At 45.2% G+C, this 20558-nt stretch overlaps 1 protein-coding gene across 1 annotated transcript in view; it reads right to left on the bottom strand.

Moving 5' to 3' along the window:
* Positions 1–20558, bottom strand: part of TEP1 (telomerase associated protein 1) — a 53014-nt gene that overhangs the window by 4713 nt on the left and 27743 nt on the right. The window contains exons 19-44 of the mRNA XM_056809965.1: positions 19877–20035; positions 19267–19443; positions 18391–18511; positions 17729–17853; positions 17315–17428; positions 17081–17198; positions 16673–16867; positions 16358–16533; positions 15955–16108; positions 15651–15830; positions 13439–13531; positions 13037–13169; positions 12553–12703; positions 12177–12310; positions 11840–11928; positions 11493–11607; positions 10792–11032; positions 9396–9519; positions 7577–7701; positions 7262–7361; positions 6798–6953; positions 6442–6654; positions 5868–6021; positions 5534–5746; positions 4344–4504; positions 3577–3690 (exon numbers count right to left, since the gene is read on the bottom strand). Coding sequence (XP_056665943.1) covers positions 3577–3690; positions 4344–4504; positions 5534–5746; positions 5868–6021; positions 6442–6654; positions 6798–6953; positions 7262–7361; positions 7577–7701; positions 9396–9519; positions 10792–11032; positions 11493–11607; positions 11840–11928; positions 12177–12310; positions 12553–12703; positions 13037–13169; positions 13439–13531; positions 15651–15830; positions 15955–16108; positions 16358–16533; positions 16673–16867; positions 17081–17198; positions 17315–17428; positions 17729–17853; positions 18391–18511; positions 19267–19443; positions 19877–20035 — 3835 coding nt within the window. The remainder of the gene's footprint in view (positions 1–3576; positions 3691–4343; positions 4505–5533; positions 5747–5867; positions 6022–6441; positions 6655–6797; positions 6954–7261; positions 7362–7576; positions 7702–9395; positions 9520–10791; positions 11033–11492; positions 11608–11839; positions 11929–12176; positions 12311–12552; positions 12704–13036; positions 13170–13438; positions 13532–15650; positions 15831–15954; positions 16109–16357; positions 16534–16672; positions 16868–17080; positions 17199–17314; positions 17429–17728; positions 17854–18390; positions 18512–19266; positions 19444–19876; positions 20036–20558) is intronic.

The raw sequence follows: 20558 nt of genomic DNA, 5'->3' as shown, positions 1-20558 counted from the left end.
GTCATCCCTCGCTACATTGCGGTTCACTGTATCAAGGGTTTTTAAAAAAAATATCGAATTCTGTTTCAGGGAGTTACACTTATCACAGCACACTATTGGCCGATGGAATGAAAGGCGACCAATCACAGTGCTGTGTTCTGTATCCTGGGCACTGACTTTAGATTAATAAGTGTGGAAAAGGTTTATGGGAGAGGGGGAAGGGTTTATAAAGCTTTAAAATACAGATAAATAATAAAATAAATATAATGCCTGGAACTCCTGCGATAAATGAGGGATCCTGTATATGCCTGATGGCTCTAGTGAAGTCAAAACAACATTAAAAAGAAACCAAATGTAACACTGTAATAACCACCCTTGGCCCTGGGTTGGTAAAGGTGGATATACACTTCTCCTTCCTTTCCTTTGATAAGTGTGTAATTTCTTGTTGTATATGTTGTCTGACACTGACACTTTCTTACTCTCTTCCTAACTTTCCTGCCAAGTCACCCAGTCTCACAAAATAGGTGTCATCCTAGACTCCTCACTCTCTCATCCCCCATAGACATGCTAAAGCCTGTCAATTTTACTTTCATAATATCTCTCACATATGTCTCCCTTCTATTGACTTGTCTATCATCGCTCCAGTGCAGGCTCATATCACCCCATATTTGGACTAACACAATAACCAGTGGGTTGGTCTATCTTCCTTATGCCTCTTTGGCTCCAGCCCATCTTCCAATGACCAGTCAAACTGATCTTTCTAAAACACAGGGATGACCACATCACTCCCCCTATATTCAGGAAACTTTTTTTTTTAAACCTTATCTTCCAAGGCAGAAGAGTGGTAAGGGCTAGGCAATGGGGGTCAAGTGACTTGCCCAGGGTCACAAAGCTAGGAAGTGTCTGAGGCCAAATTTGAACCTAGGACCTCCCATCTCTAGGCCTGGCTCTTCAGAAAACTCTTGATATTTACTCATTTTCAGTTGTGTCTGACTGTGACCCCATTTAGGGTTTTCTTGGCAGAAACAGGAGTGGTTTGCTATTTCCTTCTCCAGCTCATTTTATAGATGAGGAAATGGAGATAAACAAAGTTAAGTGACATGTAGACGGTCACCTAGCTAGTAAACATCTTTGAATTCAGAGAAGATGAATTTTGCTGACTCCAGGTCCTGCATCCTTATCCAATGTGCCTCCTAGTTGCCCTCAAACTCTGGTGGCTCCCCGTCACCTCCAAGATTAAATATAAAATCCTTTGGCTTTTAAATAGCATCATAATTTGGCTTTCCTTCTGCCTTTCCCATTTCCTTACACCTTACTACCCACCATGTATTCTTTATGTTCTTGAGCAAGATGCTCCCATCTCCTACCTCGAGGCATCTTTAATCAACGTCCCCGTGGCCAGAATTCTTTATTTTCATCTGCTGCCTTCCTTCAAGTCCTATCTAAAATCTCATCTTATACAAGAAGCCTTTCCTGATTACTGTAATGCTACTGCCTCCATTTTCTCCTGTCTATATTTTGTTTGTGCATAGTTGTGTGTCATCTCTCCCATTAAACTACAAACTCTTTGATGGCAGGGTCTGTCTTTTGCCTGTCTTTGACACGGTGCTTACTTAGCACAGTGTCTGGCACACAGAAGATGCTTAATAAGTGTGTGTTGATATGACTTAGCACTAGTATTGTGCTATCTCCTTCTGGATATTTTCTCTTCTCTTTCCTGAGTTTTTATGACTGTGTTCTCCTGCAGTCTTTCTCCTACATAACTGCTCCTTCTCAGTCTCTTGATAAACCATCCTTGTCTTATCTACAAACTGTCAGTATACTTGGAGGCCCTGCCCTGTGGCCTCTTCTCTTCTCTACATACTTTTATTTGATAACCTCTTTAGCTCCCATGGGTTCAATGATTATCTTTAAGCAGATGACTCCCAGATTATATGTCTGGATCCAGCCCCTCCTGTATTTCAGATCCACATCACCACCAACCCATTGGACATTTTTCAAAATGGATATTCCACATCTCTAACTCAACATGTCCAAAATAAAGCTCATCATATTTTCCCCAGAACTCTTTTCCAAACTTCCCAATTACTATTGAGAATACTACTAGCCCTAAGTCTTCCAGGTACTCAAGCTCAGTGCTGACCCTACACATCCAATCAGCTGCTAAATCCGGTGACCTCTATCTTCATCACATTTCTCACAGACTACATTCTCTCCATGCACATAACCACCATCCTAGTTCAGGCTTTCGTTATCTCTCACCTGGACTATCACAATAGCTTCCTAATTGGTGTCTCAGCCTCAAGTCTCTCCCCACTCCAATTCATCTTCTACACTGTCACCAGTGATTTTCCTCAAGTGCAGATCCACCCTCATTACCCCCTTAAGCTGACAAACTCCAAGGATGCCTGAATACTTCTATGAACAATATAAATGCCTGTTTGACATTTAAAGCGTTTTCATAATCTGGCCCTAGTCTACCTTTCTAGTCTTCTTTAAAATTCCACTGTACATATTTTGTGGTCTAGCCATACCTGCCAGCTTGCTGTTCTCCCCCCATAATATTCCATCTCCAGTCTCCATATTTTTGTACCGACTTGCATGCCTGGCATATTTTTCCTACCCACCTCTGCCCTTGTTGAGTCCTTAGCTTCTTTCCGGACTCAGCTTGTGTGCTACCTTCTGCATGTGACCTTTCCTGGTCTCCCCATCCCTTCCCACTCTCCCCCTCCCCCCCCATGACACCAAGGACATAGTTTTTTGCTCTGTTGTGTTCTGTATATACCTACATGTGCATTTTCAATCTCCCCCATTAGAATGGATTTTAGTCAACAACTAGAACAAAGTCTGTCACACAGTAGGTGCCTAATAAATGCTTGCTGGTCAGTTGGTTTTAACTGTCCTCTGTGACAAGGGAAAAGGCTCATGGTTGGGAATAGTTTATCAGGATATGACTAACATAAAAACAAAATATCAATCAAAAAGAAAAAAGATAGCCACCTAGAGGTGGGAGTAGGAACAAATGGATTCCTAGAAGAGTACTTTGATTATCTCAAGCATTGGGCCTGGAATCAGGAAGACCGAGTTCCAATCTACTCTTAGACAAATACTAGCTGTACAACTCTGAGCAAGTCACGTAATTATTTGCCTCAGTTTCCTCAACTGTAAAATGGGGATAATAATAACATCTACCCTGCAGAGTTGTTGAAAGGATCAAATGAAATAATATTAAAAAAAAAAACCACTTAACACACTGCCTGGTACATATAAATTTTTATTACCTTCTCTTCCTTCCCTTATTCAAAGAAGTCATGGGAGGCTCTAGACTTGGAGACAAAACTGCTGCATTTCAGCCCTAGATCATCATCCATTTAATGCCCACTGTATGATGCCACCATATAGAAGACATATAGCTAGTTACTCTATCTGAGCATGCCCTTCCATTATGAACCCATGGGAGGTAATACTATTCATTATTACTGACCAATTTATAAACTTCATGGAAATGATGGAAAATCGTGGGCCAAGTTATAGAGGGAATGGCTGAAGGGGTTAGGGAGCCTGACATTTGTCCTACCAAAAGGATTTCCCACTTACTAGCATGGCATCCTTGGTCCAGGAACAGCCAGTAACCCAGTCACGGTGACAAGCTGGGAGGGAATGCATCACAACAGGAGCTTCTGGCATCCTTACATCCCAACACAAAAGGCTCTGTGAGAAAGAGACATTAGGATTAAGGTCAAAGTAAGAATAACAACAAAGGGACAGGTGTGCTAAGATGAGATAAGAGACAGACAAAAGGGTAAAACAGATATAGTGTGGAAGGAAGGAAAGTAAACCAAAGCAGATATTCAGGACCCAAACCACACAGAATAGTCAAAACAGGGCAACAGATTAGATATATATTATATGTAAGATATAAATGTAGACATAGATATGTAGTTCAATATCAAATGAACTTCTCTAAAGTATCTGAGATTTGAGAGAAAATAAATTAAACATGAGAGCTTGGGAAATCATCCTATTCTAGAAGTATTTGGTTCCATTTTGGAATAATCTCTCTTAATAGATGTGTGAAATGTCCTTTAGCATCCCTCATTTTACAAGGGTCAAATTTACCATCTGGAAAAAAAATACCTCTTTATTTTTGTTTTTCTTTTGTATTTTGATAAAAACTGAAGAAATTGGAGCAGTTAAACTTTAGCTTGAGAAAAACTTAGAACTGGTTTGTTTGGTGTTGGTGTTATGGAAACTCATGGGTAAGAGTTGAGGAATTCAATAATGTCAGCAGGCTCCAGTGGTCTAGTATGGCAGAGCAAGGGTGGATGGTGGAGAGGCCCAGGAGCCATTCTTTTGAAGCTTACCTGATCCCTGCTACCCGTGGCTAGGATGCCCCCATCAGGGCTGAAGCTGCAGCATGTGACGGGGCCTGTGTGCCCACGGAGCTCTCTACCAGGGTGAAGCTTTTTTGCCAAATTTGGCTGGGTCAGAAACTGTAGTGACCACAACCGCACGGTAAAGTCCTCTGCAGTAGGCAACAGAAAGAGGAAAAGAGAGTAGGGACAAAGAAAGACAACTGTGTGCTTAGTATCTAGGGACTGAGAAAAGATTTAAAGGTATGGGAAGCAAGGATAGACTGGAGGCAATGATCCAACATGAATTTCCCCTATTCCTTCATTTACAGAAATTCCATCTATCTTTACAAATTCAACTCAAATACCCCTTTCACAAAGCCTTCCCTAAACCTTTGGACAATAATAACCATTTCCCATATGACCTCCAGAAGTATTTTATGCTTCTTTACATATGCATGTAATAGTTGGGTATTATTCTGTATTATAGCTATCTGTGTTTATGTCATATCTGACTGCTAGGTCAGGAACTATGACTTATCCAAACTTTGTTCTCCTCCAGAACCTCACACAGTATTCTGCATACAAAATAGATGAAACTGAAATAAACTGAATTGGACAAAGTAGACTGGAGTTCTGTGGAGGCAACTGGGAAGAACACAGATTTGCACTGTAGCTAGGCTTTGAGGTTCAAAGATAAGACACACGAGTGTTAAGCCCACAGAAGATATTTTATAGTACATCAAATTAAGTGCTAAGAACACATTACAGGTAACATCTACCCTCTATCAGTATTGATGCTATCCCACTTAACTTGATCTTCATCACAACTTGGCAGTTCTTTTAGTCATTGACAGTACAGTGACTTTTCCAGAATTTCTCCTCAAATGCTCAGTGCCAGCTGCCAATGTTATTTTGTTCTTAGCAGATGACAAAGCCCCTTCCTCCACTGAGATGAATGAGGCCCCTGGGGCATGAAGAGCCTCCTATCCCTTCATCTTGATTTCTACCTTCTTGCTTTAGAGGAAGAGCTCTCTCTCTTTGCCAAAGCTAACTAACCTCTTCCCATTAGTATAAGTCCACCTAATTGATGGGAACCAAGAATAGGTTTCCAGGGTTGGACTGGCCCTCATATCTATGACTATTCTAGATATCATATGCCTGGCCCATGACTATTTTCTCTGTCAATTTCTTTGGCATACCTGAGGCAGAAGCAAGGAGTTCCTGGGAAGTGGCTAAGCCCAGTACAGCCTTCTGGTGTGCAGGTAAGAGCCAGAGACGGTGGGGGGTTACATATGCAAGCATCCAGCACTGAAGATTCCCATCTTCTCCACCACTCACCAGGACTTTGGGATTTAACCAGGCCAGTGTAGACACTGCCGCATCTGACACTGGGCATTGACCCTCCTCAGTACCTAGACAAATAGAGAGCAGCTTAGAATGAGACCCAAAGCTTGACCTCTCCTTGAGCTCCTATGCCAAATAATTTCTGTCCTTTCCCGATTCATTTCTCTTGCCACCCCCAAATCCCAATACCTGAAGAGGTCCTGTAGATTCTGATACCATCTGAATGATGACCAACGGCCACAAAAGCCCTATCTGGACTGATAGCCACAGACAAGGCAGGTGAGAGAGGCAAGGAACCCAAAGTCCCCTTGGGACGGCCCAAGGATCCTGACCACATCTGTACCTACAACCCAATATGAAAAGCAAAGCCAACAGATTATCCAATACATAGAGAAAGCTGCTCTCCAAACACATACATCAGAGATTCTTCCTTTCAGAGGTCCTTAACACAAATGCTGCCAAATACTGGGCACCCACTTAGAACAAACCCTGCCCTTGACCACAGACTCCATTTCCCTTGAGTCACTTTCTCCAACAAAGACACTCTCCCAAACCTGTCTGTCACCCCAAAGGTCTTTCCCACTCAGTGGTACACCTCCACAGAGATTCTCCTACTAAAATTCCAGAGATATTTCCTCAATAGAAAGGGAGTCAAAGATTCTACTTTACTTCTCCCCAACATCCCCAAGGCCCACAGAAAATTCATATCCCTCTTGGGGGTGTCTTCTCCCCAACCCTCCCTCTGGGCCATCTCTGGGCTGACCTTGCCATCCTCCCCAGCAGTCAGCATCTGGCGTCCAGATTGCAGGAAGAGAGCAGAAGCAACATATCCCAGGTGGGCAGGGAAAGAAGCCAGTTGTGCTCCCTTCTGCCAAGCCCACAGTTCAACAGTGCCATCCAGATGGCTGGCAGCCAAGACTGTTCCAGAAGGAGCAAATGTCACAGCACGGACCGAGGACTCTGAGCCTTTGAGTTCCTATAAAGTTAGGAGGAAAGAGTACATCATGGGAGAAGTTTTATATACCCCTTAAATAGACCAGGCCTTCAGATCCACTCTTCTCCATCCAGACTTGTTCTTCCATCCCCTCCCTGGGCCCACAATGGCTAATATTTTCTCACCATGGTCACTGTGAGGCTGTCCAGTCTCAGAACACTAAGGCACCCGGCCCAGTTTCCTGTGGTGATCACCTGCTCCTCAGGGTGAAAGGCAACACAATTCAGGGGCTTCTGTGACAAGTGCTGGGAGGCCAGCTTCCCGTGGACCGTGTCCCACAGCTGCTCACAGGAAGAACAGGGATTAAAGAAGATGCACTGGACTCCAGGGCCCTCACCTCCAGACACATCTTATTAATATGAGTGCTAAGAGGACCCAGAGGACATTCTATCCAACCCCATGTCTCCCTAACTCCCTCCCCCCCCCCCCCCCCATCAAGTCAGTTGGCAGCCACTTGGGTCTGTCTAAGGGAAAGCAATTCATTCTGAACTGAGAGACCAAACTCTGCAGGACTATTTCCTAATCAATTTGTTATCCCCTATGACAACTAGGTATTTTTCCACCTTTAACCTGAGATTCTCAATTTTACCTTCAGATGTCTATCCAGGGACACAGTGGCCAGCAGTCGGTGATCAGGGCTCAGGCAGCAGTCAGTGATTTGGAGCTGGTGGGCTTTGGTTTGGAACACTCTGAGCCCAAGAAACTCAAGTCAGTGCTGTGGGTCTCCCCTCATTTCACTGAGCTCTCTGGCTCTACTGCTTCTTTCCCCCCAAACCCTGGCACCCTCCCACTATCAATCTTGAGGGGACTGCAGCTTAGACCTTAGAGAAGGAAAGGCCAAAAGTGAGGGAGGATTGTATTAATAAGAACCAAGAGGGGTGTCTGGGCACCCTGGAGGCCTTACCGCCAGCCCCCCTGAAGGTCCCAGAGTTCCAGGAGACCATCTGAGGCTGCGAGGAAGACAGTCGAATTCGAGGGGCAGAGGCAAGATGAGATTCCATCACAGCCACTCACTATGGACTTCTCCTCCTGTAGATACACCAAAGTTCTGCTTGGCTCACCCTCTTTCTCTCACATTCCCAATTTCTGATCCCAACCAAAAAAGGTATCTGAGATAGCTTGTTAACTCTGTATACTTCTAACCCAGGGCACTCTGAGCTCCTCTGAACTCAGATGACTAGCCTAATAAAGGGATTCTCAGCCCAGTTGGGTTTTCTTTCTCTCTCTCTCTCTTTTATAAAAGTCCTTACCCTCTGCCTTAGAATCATTAAGTATCCATTATTTTTTTTTTAAATAAACCCTTACCTTCCATCATGGAATCAATATTGTGTATTGGTTCCAAGACAGAAGAGTGGTAAGGGCTAGGCAATGAGGGTCAAGTGACTTGCCCAGGGTCACACAGCTAGGAAGTGGCTGAGGCCAGATTTGAACCTAGGACCTCCCATTTCTAGGCTTGGCTCTCAATCCACTGAGCTACCCAGCTGCCCCAGTAAGTATCCATTCTGAGGCAGAAGAGCAGCAAAAGAGAGCTAGGCAATAGGGGTCAAATGGCTTGCCCAGGATCACACAGCCAGAAAGTATCTGAGGCTAAATGTGAACCCAGATCTCTAGCTGACTCCAGGCTTAGCATTCTATCCATTGTGCTACCTAGCTGCCCCTCCTGGGTCTTCTTTTAAGTTACAGGGGTCATGAAAACCTGAACCAGGGCCTTGGGACATGCCTACTTGCTAGTCTTCTCTCTCACTTAAATGAATCCTTTAGTCTGGCCAGCCATATCTACTCATTGTCCCCTCAACATTGTCCCCTCCACTCAAACAGGTGGAACTACCATAGAACTTCATCTGACTTATGTCCACTTGAATTCATTTGAATCCTGAGGACCAGCCTAGCTAAGTTTGGAGCAGTTCATCACCAGAAGGCTTGCCAAAGAACAATGTGGTGATGGGCCATAACACCTCAGAAGGATTATTTTCAGGGTTTTACAAGACCTGGGAATTTGGGGTGGGAGTGGGGGTAAAGTGGAGAATTCATTTAAGAGTGACAGTGATCTAAAAAAAGAAAAAGGCATCCAAAAAATACACAAAGAAGGTACAAAGTCATGATCTGCATCAGTAAAAGGAATACCCACCCAGTACTGAAATTATACATCCTTGCTATACTATCCTATAGTACTATTCATCATCTTTTTTGTGGTCCTATGCTATTCTTCATAAGGCCCTGGAATGCAGGAACCATACCTTACTCTCCTTTGAATCTTTCTATGGTCTTTTTTTTTAATCTTTATTTTCTGTCTTAGAATCAATATTGCATATTGGTTCCAAGGCAGAAAGAGGGGTTAGGGTTAGGCAATGAGGGTTAAGTGACTTGCCTAAGGTCACACAGCTAGGAAGTGTCTGACTTCCTATTTTTGAACCCAGGATCATTTGCCTCTAGTCCTGACTTTCAATCTATTAAGCCATCTAGCTGCCCCTTCTATAGTCTTTTAAAGGTGTTTAACACTTATTTGACACTTGTTCAATCACTTTCACTGACTAATGAATTGTCTTTAAAAGCCCTTTGTCCCCTGGATTCTAGGGATGAATATGTTGAAAAGGTAGGAGTGGCCTCATCTCAGGATGAATTTAGTTATCATTTGGTCCATACAGGTAGCCTGTGAGGCCATCATCCTGAAGGACTTGCTATTCCTCTAGCTTCTTCACTTCTTCCTTCCGTGGCCCTCCTACCTGCCAAGTACGTGTGTCCAGCAGATGAACAATCCCACTGGCAGTAGCCACAACTGCCCACTGTCCATTGGGGGAAAGACTCACAGCTGTAGGCATCGAGGAAGGTACCAGAGACAGGCTGGAACTATAAAGGAAGTGTGAGAGAAGAGAAAAGGAAGAGGGGGAGGGAAGGGGAAAAAAAGAAGGGAAGGGGGAAATTTAAGAAGGGAATGATAGAGAATGGGGAGGCAGAGATGGGGAAGGGGAGGGTGAGTGAGCAGAATGTACATCTGAATATACAGATATGAAAATTAATACATCTGTCCCTCCTCAGAGATTAAGGTTTGTCTCTCATCTGTCACATAAATAAGTACCTTTGTCAGTCCAAAGTACCCTCTTTTCCCATCTCTCATATGTACCTCAGTTATTGGTCCTTTCCTCCTTTTTCCCTCTACTGAGTGACTCTCAAGATCCTTGTCATTCTCCCTTTCCCATTTTACCCCTTTCCCCAGTTGGTGAGGAAGGGGCCTTCTCTACCTTCCTACTATCATTGCCTCTCTCTCCAGGAATCATCAGTTGAATTCTGAGGCTTCTGGTGATGCCACTCCCCTTTTTAAAATCATAGACACCATTGTCTCTCTCTATGCCTCCCTCACCAAATCACCCATCCATTCCCACCACCTTAAAAGACTCTAGCCCTGCCTCAAGTCCTCCCTCTCCAATATATCCCCTATAATGGGAGCATCCACATTGATGTCATTTGACACTCTCACTTCTAGGTTCTTTGCCTTTCTTAATTAACTTCACTCAATCCCTTTAGAAATAGATGTTAGCCTACCTTACAGATTTGTTGTGAAGCTCAAATAAGATAATATACAGCCTTTAAACAAATCTTAAAGCTCTCTATCAATGTGAGGTTTCTTGTTATCTACTAGTTTAAATGTTGTTGCTTCTGTTAGGATGGGAGTTCCTTGGAAAAGTTTGGCTTTCTTTGTATCCTTGTCCTCAGGAAGCTGGCTGTCCCCCTTGCTGGAAGCCCATGTTTGTTCCAAATCCGTTAGCCACCAACATGACCACACACTCTGTATTTCATCATTTGAGGCACTCTTGCAGTTCTTAGGTATATCCAAGCATGACTGCCTCATTTGCCATTTCTTCCAATGAATCTATTCTACATTCTCTAACTTTCCCATTTGATCCAGACTCTGAACCACATGCTGGCTATCCTGGGTTCCTTCTTCATCATAAACTCTATGATCATTTACTTCAGTTCTGTCTCATCCAGGACCCTAGTCTTCATGCCCCTGATCTTCCACCAAGGCTACCCCTATCTATGAACTACCTTCACCCTCCCAGGCCTGCTACTTGGATAAAACTGGCCCAGCAAAGACTCATGAAAGAGTGGGAGTGATGATACCTTTGCTGAGATCCCATGGTCTGGGGCTTATTGAGCCAGCGCAAGATGGGCTGGGAGGACCATCGCTGGGCCAGCTTTGGAACCTGCTGGTAGATAGGCGAGTTGGAGGGTTGGTTGGTTGCCTGCTGGGTCAACAGTGCTGGATACTGGGTGAGGAGCCTGGATTGCTGCTTCAGGAATGTGTGGAATGCGATGACATCTGTCTCAGAGGATACTGGCTCACTCATTGGGACTGAAGATGCTATCCAAGGGAAAGGAAAATCAAGGGAACAAGTATCCACTGGACAGTCACTATCTCATCCCACTATATCCAGAACCAAAGGAAAAGAGCAGTAAGCCTAGACAATAAACTATATCAAAAAGGAAACAGGGGCCAAGCCTCTGGAGAAGACTTCTTTGTGGCCCTGAGTTTATCTGTAGAAAAGAAACCCTATCTATCCTTCCCAGGAGTATCATCAAGACCAGACCCCTCCTCAATCCAAAAATCAATGAATCAAGCATTTATTAAGCACCTACTACATGCCTAAGCACTGGGAACAAAAAAAAAAGAGACAAAAAAAATCCTTTTCCTCAAGGATCTCACAATCTTAATTGGCTCTTCTGGGTTGGGAGAGAGAAGTTAGAAGATCTTGCTTTTTCCTATGTCCCTAGGGGATCCAGATCTTGGGTCCTTTTATAGAAAGAAGCCATCCTTAACTTACCATATAAGGCATGGGCCTCTCCCAGTTGGGAGAGCAAGCCCAGTTCTAGGTAGGTAGCCGTAACATTGAGGTTGGTAAGCAGGGAAGCAAGTAGGGAATGGTTCCCACTCTGTACCTGAGGAGTGCCAAGCAAGATCGAGGTTAGATATACACAGTAGATATGGTAAAGAAGAGCAACATTTACTCAGCTGAGACCCTGGCCCAGGAAAAAGCGATCAGAATGGTAAACTTGCAGAGTAGTATAGGGAAGAGAAGTGAAGTAAGTAGGGAGTTGAGGGGTGTGAGAGGATCCCAGGGAATCAAAGAAGGGGTAGAGGGGTTGTAATGGGGTGAGGGGAATGACTTACCAGGTGGTAGGGCAGGTCATTCAGGGCCTCAGGGTGGCAGTTATGGAAGGTACCCAAGGCTTCAGGGTCACACATTTTCCAGAGCTGAACTGAAGGGGGAATGAGGGTGCATGGTGGGAACATCCAAGGAATTAAGATATAGGACAGGTACTGAAAACCAGCACCTCTGTTTCTCATCTCGCTGGATAGGGAGTTCCTTAGCAACCTCTGGACAATTTCCTTTGGGACATGAGAAATCTGTCTACCCATTCAGATCCTAGAAAGAGGGGATCTGATCTGAGGCCCCATGGGGTATATGATTTTCCAAACCCAGTTCTGAGTGCTCCATTCTGATCACCTGCAATGAGGACATGTGCTTTGGTCTTCAGTCCAGGTCTCTTCCTATAGCGAAGCTCAACTGCTGAGCTTAAGGGCCCAGGAGGGAGGCGCAGCCGGGCTCCAGGAAGTTCCAGAGACCCCTCTCCCAACAATCTGACCAGAGTAGGGAATAGAGGTAGGAGAAAAACAGTGAAGATTTTGACAAAGCCAAAGGAACCACCTGCACCACCTCACACTGTAGGGGGCCTTATATAAAACTGGGTTTCACTCTGTCCTGGAAAAAAGGGGTTCAGAACTGGAGATAGAGTGATCTGCAAGGAAGCTCTTAGATGGGATGAGGAGCACATGATACCTAGAGGGGCAAGCATGGTCTGATTGTCAGGAGCATCCATTACCTGCGCAGACTCTGGATGAGGTAGGTAAAGGGACCCATAGGATAAGGGTCTCCTTTGTTTCTTGCAGCCATAGCTTCTGCCCAATCTACAGTCTCTGAGGATAGTGCTCGCCATGTACTTATCACTCCATGAAGCCGGTCCACTGTGAGACCTGCAATCCAGGAAACCTTGAACCTCTTGTCCCCATGGCATCTCCTTTACTAATCCCATACAAGGTGCCCCCCCCCAATTCTTCTATTCCCAAGGCCTACAGTGTCTCAAATTTCTCACCCAACCAAATCTCTTCTACAAAGAGAAGCCTCTTCAAATGCCCAAAGAGATTACTCCCATTTCAAACTTCATTCTGACTGTGCTCCTTCCACCACCCCAAATACACTATTAATTCTTAGCATTTCTCTCACAGGTGCTAACACAGCCACAGGCGCATCCCCAAACCACCCTTCTCCCAAGTGCCTCCTCATTCATCCAGCCCCTCAGGACTTACCGCTGCGTGTGACCTGGAGGGCAGCTAAGGCAAGAGGCAAAATGTCTGGCTCATGCTCCTGTTCCAGGACACCCAACACATGCTGTAGTAGTAGGGGCACAGTGGCCGGTAATGTCCGAAGTTGCTCAGACATCTAGGAAAGAGCCCAGGGATCAGAAGATGGTTATTCATTTGATATATGTGATGCGATAAGGACAGGAGTGAGGAGTGGACATGGGACACAGAGAGGGATGGGGACGTAGGAGAAAGAACGGGGGATGAGAGTAGAGGCTAAGAGACAGGCTAAGGAAATAGGGTAGATGAATGATTGGGAATGAGGGAACTGAAGTCGGAAAATGAGAGTGGATTATTGGTTGTAGAGGGAAGGGAAAGCGATGGCTATGGAAATGGAAAGCACCTGACCTGCTCAAACAGTGTGAAGAGACGAAGGTGATCGGTGGCCAGGCGCAAGTAAAGAGGCAGAGCTGCCCCTCGCTTTACCAGCAACAGCCGCATCTGGAGAGATATGGGTGATGGTGATGATGAAGCCAAATCAAAGACCTCTCTTCCTGGTCATCTCTAAACTCTGCTCTTCCCACATCCCTTCCACCACAACTCTGAGCCACTCGCACAGCAAAGAGGCAGCCCTCTCCTTCAACTCCTAAAGCACATCTAACTGCCACACACCTCCCCTCTACTGCCCAAAAGCTTCTTGTGCTGGGCATCGGGAGCATAATAGCTGAGGACTTAAGAGTTGCTTCTCAGTGCTGGAATTGCTCAGAGAAGGACATAACAGGACTCCTATCACCACCACCTGGTAACCCAAGATAGCTACTGAGCCAAAGCAGCATTTTTATCCTTGCATTAGGGTCAATTTGACTATGATTGTTGCAATATATGCCGTCTTTTCTGATGTCGTTATTATCCTCCTTTTTCTTAGGTTTGCTATTGAGAATTTCTAGAACTGTAAATGTTATCCTTTTGAATGAACAGACATTGCTTACTAGAAAATATATCAAGGAAAATTTGTAGTTCTTTACTTTTCTGGCTTCAAGGCCCAGCTAAAATTCCATTTCTATAAAACGTCTTTTCTGATTCCTGTTAATGGTGCTGCCTTTCCTCTGCTAATTTATATTCAACTTATCTAGTACTTGCTTGCTCTTTGGAATTCTATAAGCTCCTTGAGAGTAAGGACTGTCTTCTGCTTTTCTTTGTAACCCCAGTGCTTTGCACCAAGCTTGGCACATAGTAGGTGTTTAGTAAATGCTTATTGAGTGCCTGGCACATAAGTGCTTAATAAAGCACTTAATGATTGAATGTCCAGCACATAGTAGGTACTTAATTAATACTTGTTGATCAACTGTCTTTTCTTTTTTTTTTTAATTAAACTCTTCCCTTCCGTCTTGTAGTCAATACTGTGTATTGGCTCCAAGGCAGAAGAGTGGTAAGGGATAGACAATGGGGGTCAAGTGACTTGCCCAGGATCACACAGCTGGGTGATCAACTGTCTTTCACCAAAGCACATGCCTCAGGACTATTTCCCTTGGTAATAATCAAAGCTATTTAGCAACAAAGAAAACTCATTAAGATAATGTTCTAGGAGTTCATAATAATGGTTTATTCTCCTGCTTAATTATACAAATTTTTGCTTGCCACTATTTTTTTGTTTATACCCTGAAACTATTTCCCCAAAATATAGTAATGCTCATCGCATTCCTAATGAAGCAGTTTCTTTCAAAGTACTCTAGTTCCTCTAAATAACGGGCTTCTATATCCTGAATAGAGTTAAGAAAGATGGGCTCTCCAATCCAATGCCTGCCCTCCCATACAGCCTAAGAGTGCCCCAGAATCCCTAGAAACCTGAAAACTGAAACTTCACTGAAACATCACAGATGGAATCTTTTGAGTACAAAAAGGGAAAGCTAAAAGACTCATCTTTGGCACTACAACTCAAATAAGCAACCTGGGGGCCTCCACTCTCACTAGGCTGATTAGGGAAAGTAGGTCTCTGGGTTATCCAAAAGAGAGAACCAGAAGAATCACAGTAGTCTGAGAATGTCAACACTTTTTCCAAGACTTCTGCTGGCTATAAAGAATATCATAAATCTCTTTTGGGAATATAAATTTTGTCTACTGACCTTGTCTTCCTTCCCTGGGATATGATGGTTAGTTTATCACAAAATTATTTATTTTGAAAGTAATTGCTATTAAATTGTAGACAATAATATGGTCAGGGAAATATGTTCAATTTCCTTTTTTTTGTTTTTTGTTTTTTTCCACTCTTACCTTCTGTCTTGGTTCAAGACAGAAGAGCAATAAGGGTTAGACAGTTGAAATTAAGTGGCTTGCTTAGGATGACACAGCTAGGAAGTGTCTGAGGCCACATTTGAACCCAGGACCTCACATTGCTAGGCTTGGCTCTCCATCCATAGAGTCATCTTTTTTAAATGTCCCCTTTTTAAATTACTTCAATCTACTTGAAAATAATCCTTTTCTAGACCTGCACTACTAAGAAAAAGGCATGAAAGTTCTGGTCCTCCAGGTCAATCATTATATTCAGTGATGACACTCTTACACTAGTCCCTAGGCTCCCTCTGTACTCATCCCATCATTCCAAGGGTTCCCTACTCCCAACCTGATTGTTGAAGGGTGTCTCCTCCAGCCGTTTTCCATACAGGGCCAGCTCCTGTCTCACCAACTGGGCTCGGGCAGTTGGTTCCAAGGATCTTAGAGCCACCACGTGAGCATCTCTGCGACACTGAAGGATATCTGCTAACCCTGTGCTTGTTGACATACTCATCACAAGATGGACTTTCTTTGGGAGATGAGAGAAGAAAGTGAGGTGCTAGATAGTCCTTGCACCCCATAGCCATTCAAAGTCATCCCCAAATTCCCCTTCCTTATTTCATCCACTAACTTCCCTATCTCTGTGCATATACCTGAGGTAGGCTCTTTGGAATCCAATCTGAGATCAGACGACCAGTTTGATCCCCTAGTTGGTCTGCTCCATCAATGACCAGCACTAGTGTCTGGCCAGAGCGTAGGGTCTGAGCAGATTTGGGAAGTAGGGTATGTAGCTCCCACACCAGTCCCCTGCAAGGAGAGAGAAGACATGTCCAGCACACCTGAGTGCAGCAAGCAGGCAGAGACAAAAGCCTCTCAAAGAGGAAAGAATTCTGGACCGGGGTTTAATCCTCAATGGTGCCACTTCCTATTTGTGCTACTTATCTTGGGACCTCAGTTTCCTCATCTATATAATGAGGGGGTTGGATGACTTTTAATATTCCCATAACTGATGATGTGATGGTCCACAGGATGAGAAATTCTAAGGGGAATGCTCACCGGTAGGTAGTTGGGAAGGGTTTGGAATGCTGTAGCTGATGGCGCAGGTAAGTACAGAGGCGTCTGAGCAAGGTGAGGATGTAGCTCTGATCAGGACGGGCTCCAGCAAAGTGGAAGAACACTTGGGAGCTTCTGGTGGCCCCAAAGGGAGCCTGTAGGGCTGATACTAAGGATGACTATGGCAGGAAGGAGAGAAGCTGTAATCAAGGACTTTTCCTTAGCCTCTTGCTTCCTTCCATTCTCTTGCTCCAGCATCCCCAAACTCCACCACCCTCCTCCTACCCTTCCATCATCCCAAACCAACCCCATCTGTACCAGGAAGGCTGTCTTGCCCTGTCCAGGTTCTCCAGTCACTAGACACAAACTACCACTGCGCTGCTGTAGCTGCTGGACAATGTCCTTCAGGAGACTGGGCCGAGCTGGACTAGGTGGATGCTGTAGCTGCTGAAAGGCGGACTGGACGGTGTCATCGTTCTGAGCAGATTCAGTCTTTTCCAGACTTGACTCCGGCTAGGAGGTGCATGGAGAAGAGACTCTCAGGGTGATAAGCATGGCTGCCCTCTGTCCCTAGAGCTGGGCATCTGCTCCACGAGACTCAGGGTGAAGGGCATGACTACCCTCTGTCCCTAGAGCCTGGCATCTGCTCCATGGCTGCCTTGCCCCAAACTCCACGGTGTCTTCTGAGTGTCACCCCACCAACACCCTCCCGGTGACCTCACTGACCTGTACATAGAGTCTCTGGAGCAGCTCCCACACGTGCTGTAACACCATCTGTCCAAACTCTTCAAGTCCCTTCACGTATGGCCGGCCTGCTGCCACCCCACCCCATGCACAGGAGTACCTGTGGGCAGAAGGAGCCCCACGGAGAGCCCATTCCTTCCTCCAGACCATCCATGAGGCAGGTCTTCTCTACTCCCCACTCCCAATCCATAAGAGGTGGTGTCTCTCCCATCTTACCTGTGGCAGGTGACCCCCTCCTGTTTGTCCAGGTAGCTCTTCAGGTCTGAGATTCTTTCTGCCGCCTCATCTGACTCAGAAGCAAAGTCAATTTTCCAGCCATCGGGCACAGAGCTGGCCAAGCAGAGACATGCCCCATCCCAAGTTGTAAGACCAGAACCCAGCTTCTCATTAGGGAGATCCCATAGAACACCACCAGGCTTTGAAATAGGCTGTCTACCAATCCAAGGCTATCCTGGGCCTATAAAGGGAAGCTATGCACCCTTCCCTGTCCTTATGTTCCTTTCTCTAGCATCACATTCAGGAATGCTACAGGTAGTCAGGAATGCTTGAGGTGGGAGAGAGGGGGCAGTACCCAAAGAACAAAAAACAGGCTTCTGTGAAGCTGAATCCTGTGAGCAACAGATGTGGTACCTGAGGAAGCTGGAGTCTCTAAGGTAGATTAAAGCTGGGGAGACACCCTGCTGGTGGGAACCTCGATTTAGGAACTGCATTACTTCCATCTCGGTCACAGAACGGCCAGGTGGGTAATCTTTCACCTGAGAGATGGAAGGAGAGAAAATTCTGTTCAGGGCCAATGGATTCCTCTCTTTTCCAAGGCCTTATTCCAGGGTCTAGGGGGCTCCCATATCCCTTTAATAATCTTCCTTTACAGAGGTTAAGAAATAAAGTCAATAGGCCTTTTCCTGTTAGATCTAACCTTGTCCATCCAGTTGGCACATAGCCCTTAAGAGGAAACCCTCATTTTAATATCTCCCTTCCAAAATGTGCCCTTCATCCTAGTCTCAACTCCTTATTATCTACCCAAAATCCTCAAGAGAGGGAACATCACATAATTGGAAGATTCCTAGGTCTCAAAATGAAAAGATCTGGATTCAAGTCCAGACTGAATAACCTAAAGGCAAGTCACTTAACGAATTTATCTGTAAAAATGAGGGGGTTGGACCTATGGAGTCCCTTCTAACTCTCAATCTGTGAAATTCTGAATCCTGCAAGACCCAGATGCTTCTTCCCTGCCCCAGATCCCATATTCTTGGTTCCTGCCACATGCCCTTCGCTCTCTCCAGCTGCCTCACCCAGTGGAAATGTGGATGATCAGGAAGATTATAGTTGGGAGGAACATATCCATAGCGGGAGCCCAGGATGCCCACAAAGAGTTGTGAGTTTTCCACCTCCCCTAGGCACAGCTCCAACTGCCTGCAGAGACAAAAGGGAGAGAGGAGAATTATGGCAGAATTGTCATTGGGTGGGGGTGGGGAGAAAGAAATTATTATATGGGAATAAGAGTATTAAATGGTAGATATGAGAGGCAGCTAGGGAGCACAGTGGATAGAGTGCCAGGTCTGGAAGTATAGAGGTCCTGGGTTCAAATCCGGCTTCAGACACTTCCCAGCTATGTGACCTTGGACAAGTCACTTAGGTCTGACTGCCTAATCTTTGCTATTCTTCGGTCTTAGAACTGATACATGTACCATCAGATACAGGAAGGACAAAAATGAGGTAATGAGTGAGCTAATTGTAGGATGACAACTTTAAAGTTAGATAAGAATAGATAAAGAACCCCCACACTTCCAATACTCTCAATTTCAAGGCAAGGGAGTAGGGAGGGTAAGCAATGGGGGTTAAGCAATTTGCCCAGGGTTACACATATAGGAAGTGTCTGAGTCTAGATTTGAACCCAGGACCTCCCATTTCTAGGCTTGGTTCTCAGTCCACTGAGTCACCTAGCTTCTCCCTTTAAACCCCAATCCTCTCTGTTTTGTCTCACCTATCTACTTGTACCAAATTCCAAAATACCCTAAAACTCTCCTGCCCTGACCCTTTACCTCCCACCTTTTCCAATCATCCATCTCAGTTCATGTGGGCCCCCTACCAAACTCCTCAGCAGCCCATGTGCTTCTGGAATCCAAGATCGCATGACTCATCCGCTTCCATTATCCCACTGCCCATACCTATCTTTCTGGATCTCCTCCTCAGTAACTCCCCAGCGCAGGTCAATGCCACGCACACTGATGTGGTGAGGGGCTGCTTGGGCCTGCAGGGCGGGTAGTACCGAACGCAGTAACAGGTCCCGTTCCCCATGCATATCCCGGAAAGTGGATGAGATGAAAATGCGGACACTGCGCCAGCTAGAAGAAAAGAAGGTCACTGGGCTGATTCTGGCTCAATTTGGAGATCGGCCCACCCCGAATCCCAAAGGTGCAGTGAAGGCCCTCGCCCGGTCTTGATCAGACCTCAGACCCAGAGAAATATGTAAGGTGTACAAAAGAAGCCAGAGAATAGTTCTTTTGGGAGCCATCCATCCATAGTCTTGGCTTTGGAAACTTCCTGTCTCTCCCAGTATTTACTGTTGTCTCTAAATTTTACACAACTTTCAGCAGAGATTTGGAGCAAGGCTAGAAGGAAGGGACCTGAGAGGAACCCTGCCTCTAGACCTTATAGAAGGGACTCACCCCTGCCCAGAAAGGAGGGACCATGGCTCTGTGTATGGGAAAAGACGTTGCTTCCAAAGTTCTCTTTCTGCACCAGAGCCCATCTGCCTTCTTGGTTCTCCCAACTCACCTATGCTGGGGAGCAGGGGTCAGGGGGCTTGGCTCCCTCTCCTCTAGGGGTCTGTCAGGTAGGGTCTGTGCCTCCCCTCTCGGGGGTGGAATCTTAAATATCTTATCCATTTGGCCCACATGTTCCAGAAGACGAGACATCCCACGTTCTGAAATAAACCTAAGACAAATAGCAATAAGATCAATGATGGCCAAAGGGATCAAGGAGGTTTGAGAATCAGAGTATTAGAAGTATTTCCCATTGGTTAGGAGCTGGCAACAATAAAGGATCTAAGGAGGTCTGCCCAGCAGATGAACCCCACAACCCAATGGACCTGGATTAGAAGAGCTCAATCTGTGGGGGCATCAGAGCAGAGTGAGTAGAAAATGCTAGGGGTAAGTCCTTTTTGCTTCTCATGATTATCAACAGACTCATTTTTCATATAATGGCAGTTGTGGATATAGGAAAGAGTAATAATTGAGGTTATATGAGTAGGTGGTCAGGTCTATACAAAACAGCACCTCTTAAAGAAGGGACATTTGATAAAGATTTAAAGACAGTGGTGGAAGAGAATGACTTAAGAGTTGTTGCGGTGTTTGGAATTCAGAGGAAAGAAAATGGGCAAAAAAAATTTGAGGCTGAAAAAAAGGCTCAGACAAAGCTAGAAGTGATGGAGTTTATAAGGAGGAGCTGAGCTTTAATT

Source organism: Monodelphis domestica, chromosome 1, assembly GCF_027887165.1.
Source record: "Monodelphis domestica isolate mMonDom1 chromosome 1, mMonDom1.pri, whole genome shotgun sequence".
Classification (NCBI taxonomy): Eukaryota; Metazoa; Chordata; class Mammalia; order Didelphimorphia; family Didelphidae; genus Monodelphis; species Monodelphis domestica.
The sequence above is the reverse complement of the archived record's forward strand: the minus strand, read 5'-3'. Positions and strand labels throughout refer to the sequence as shown.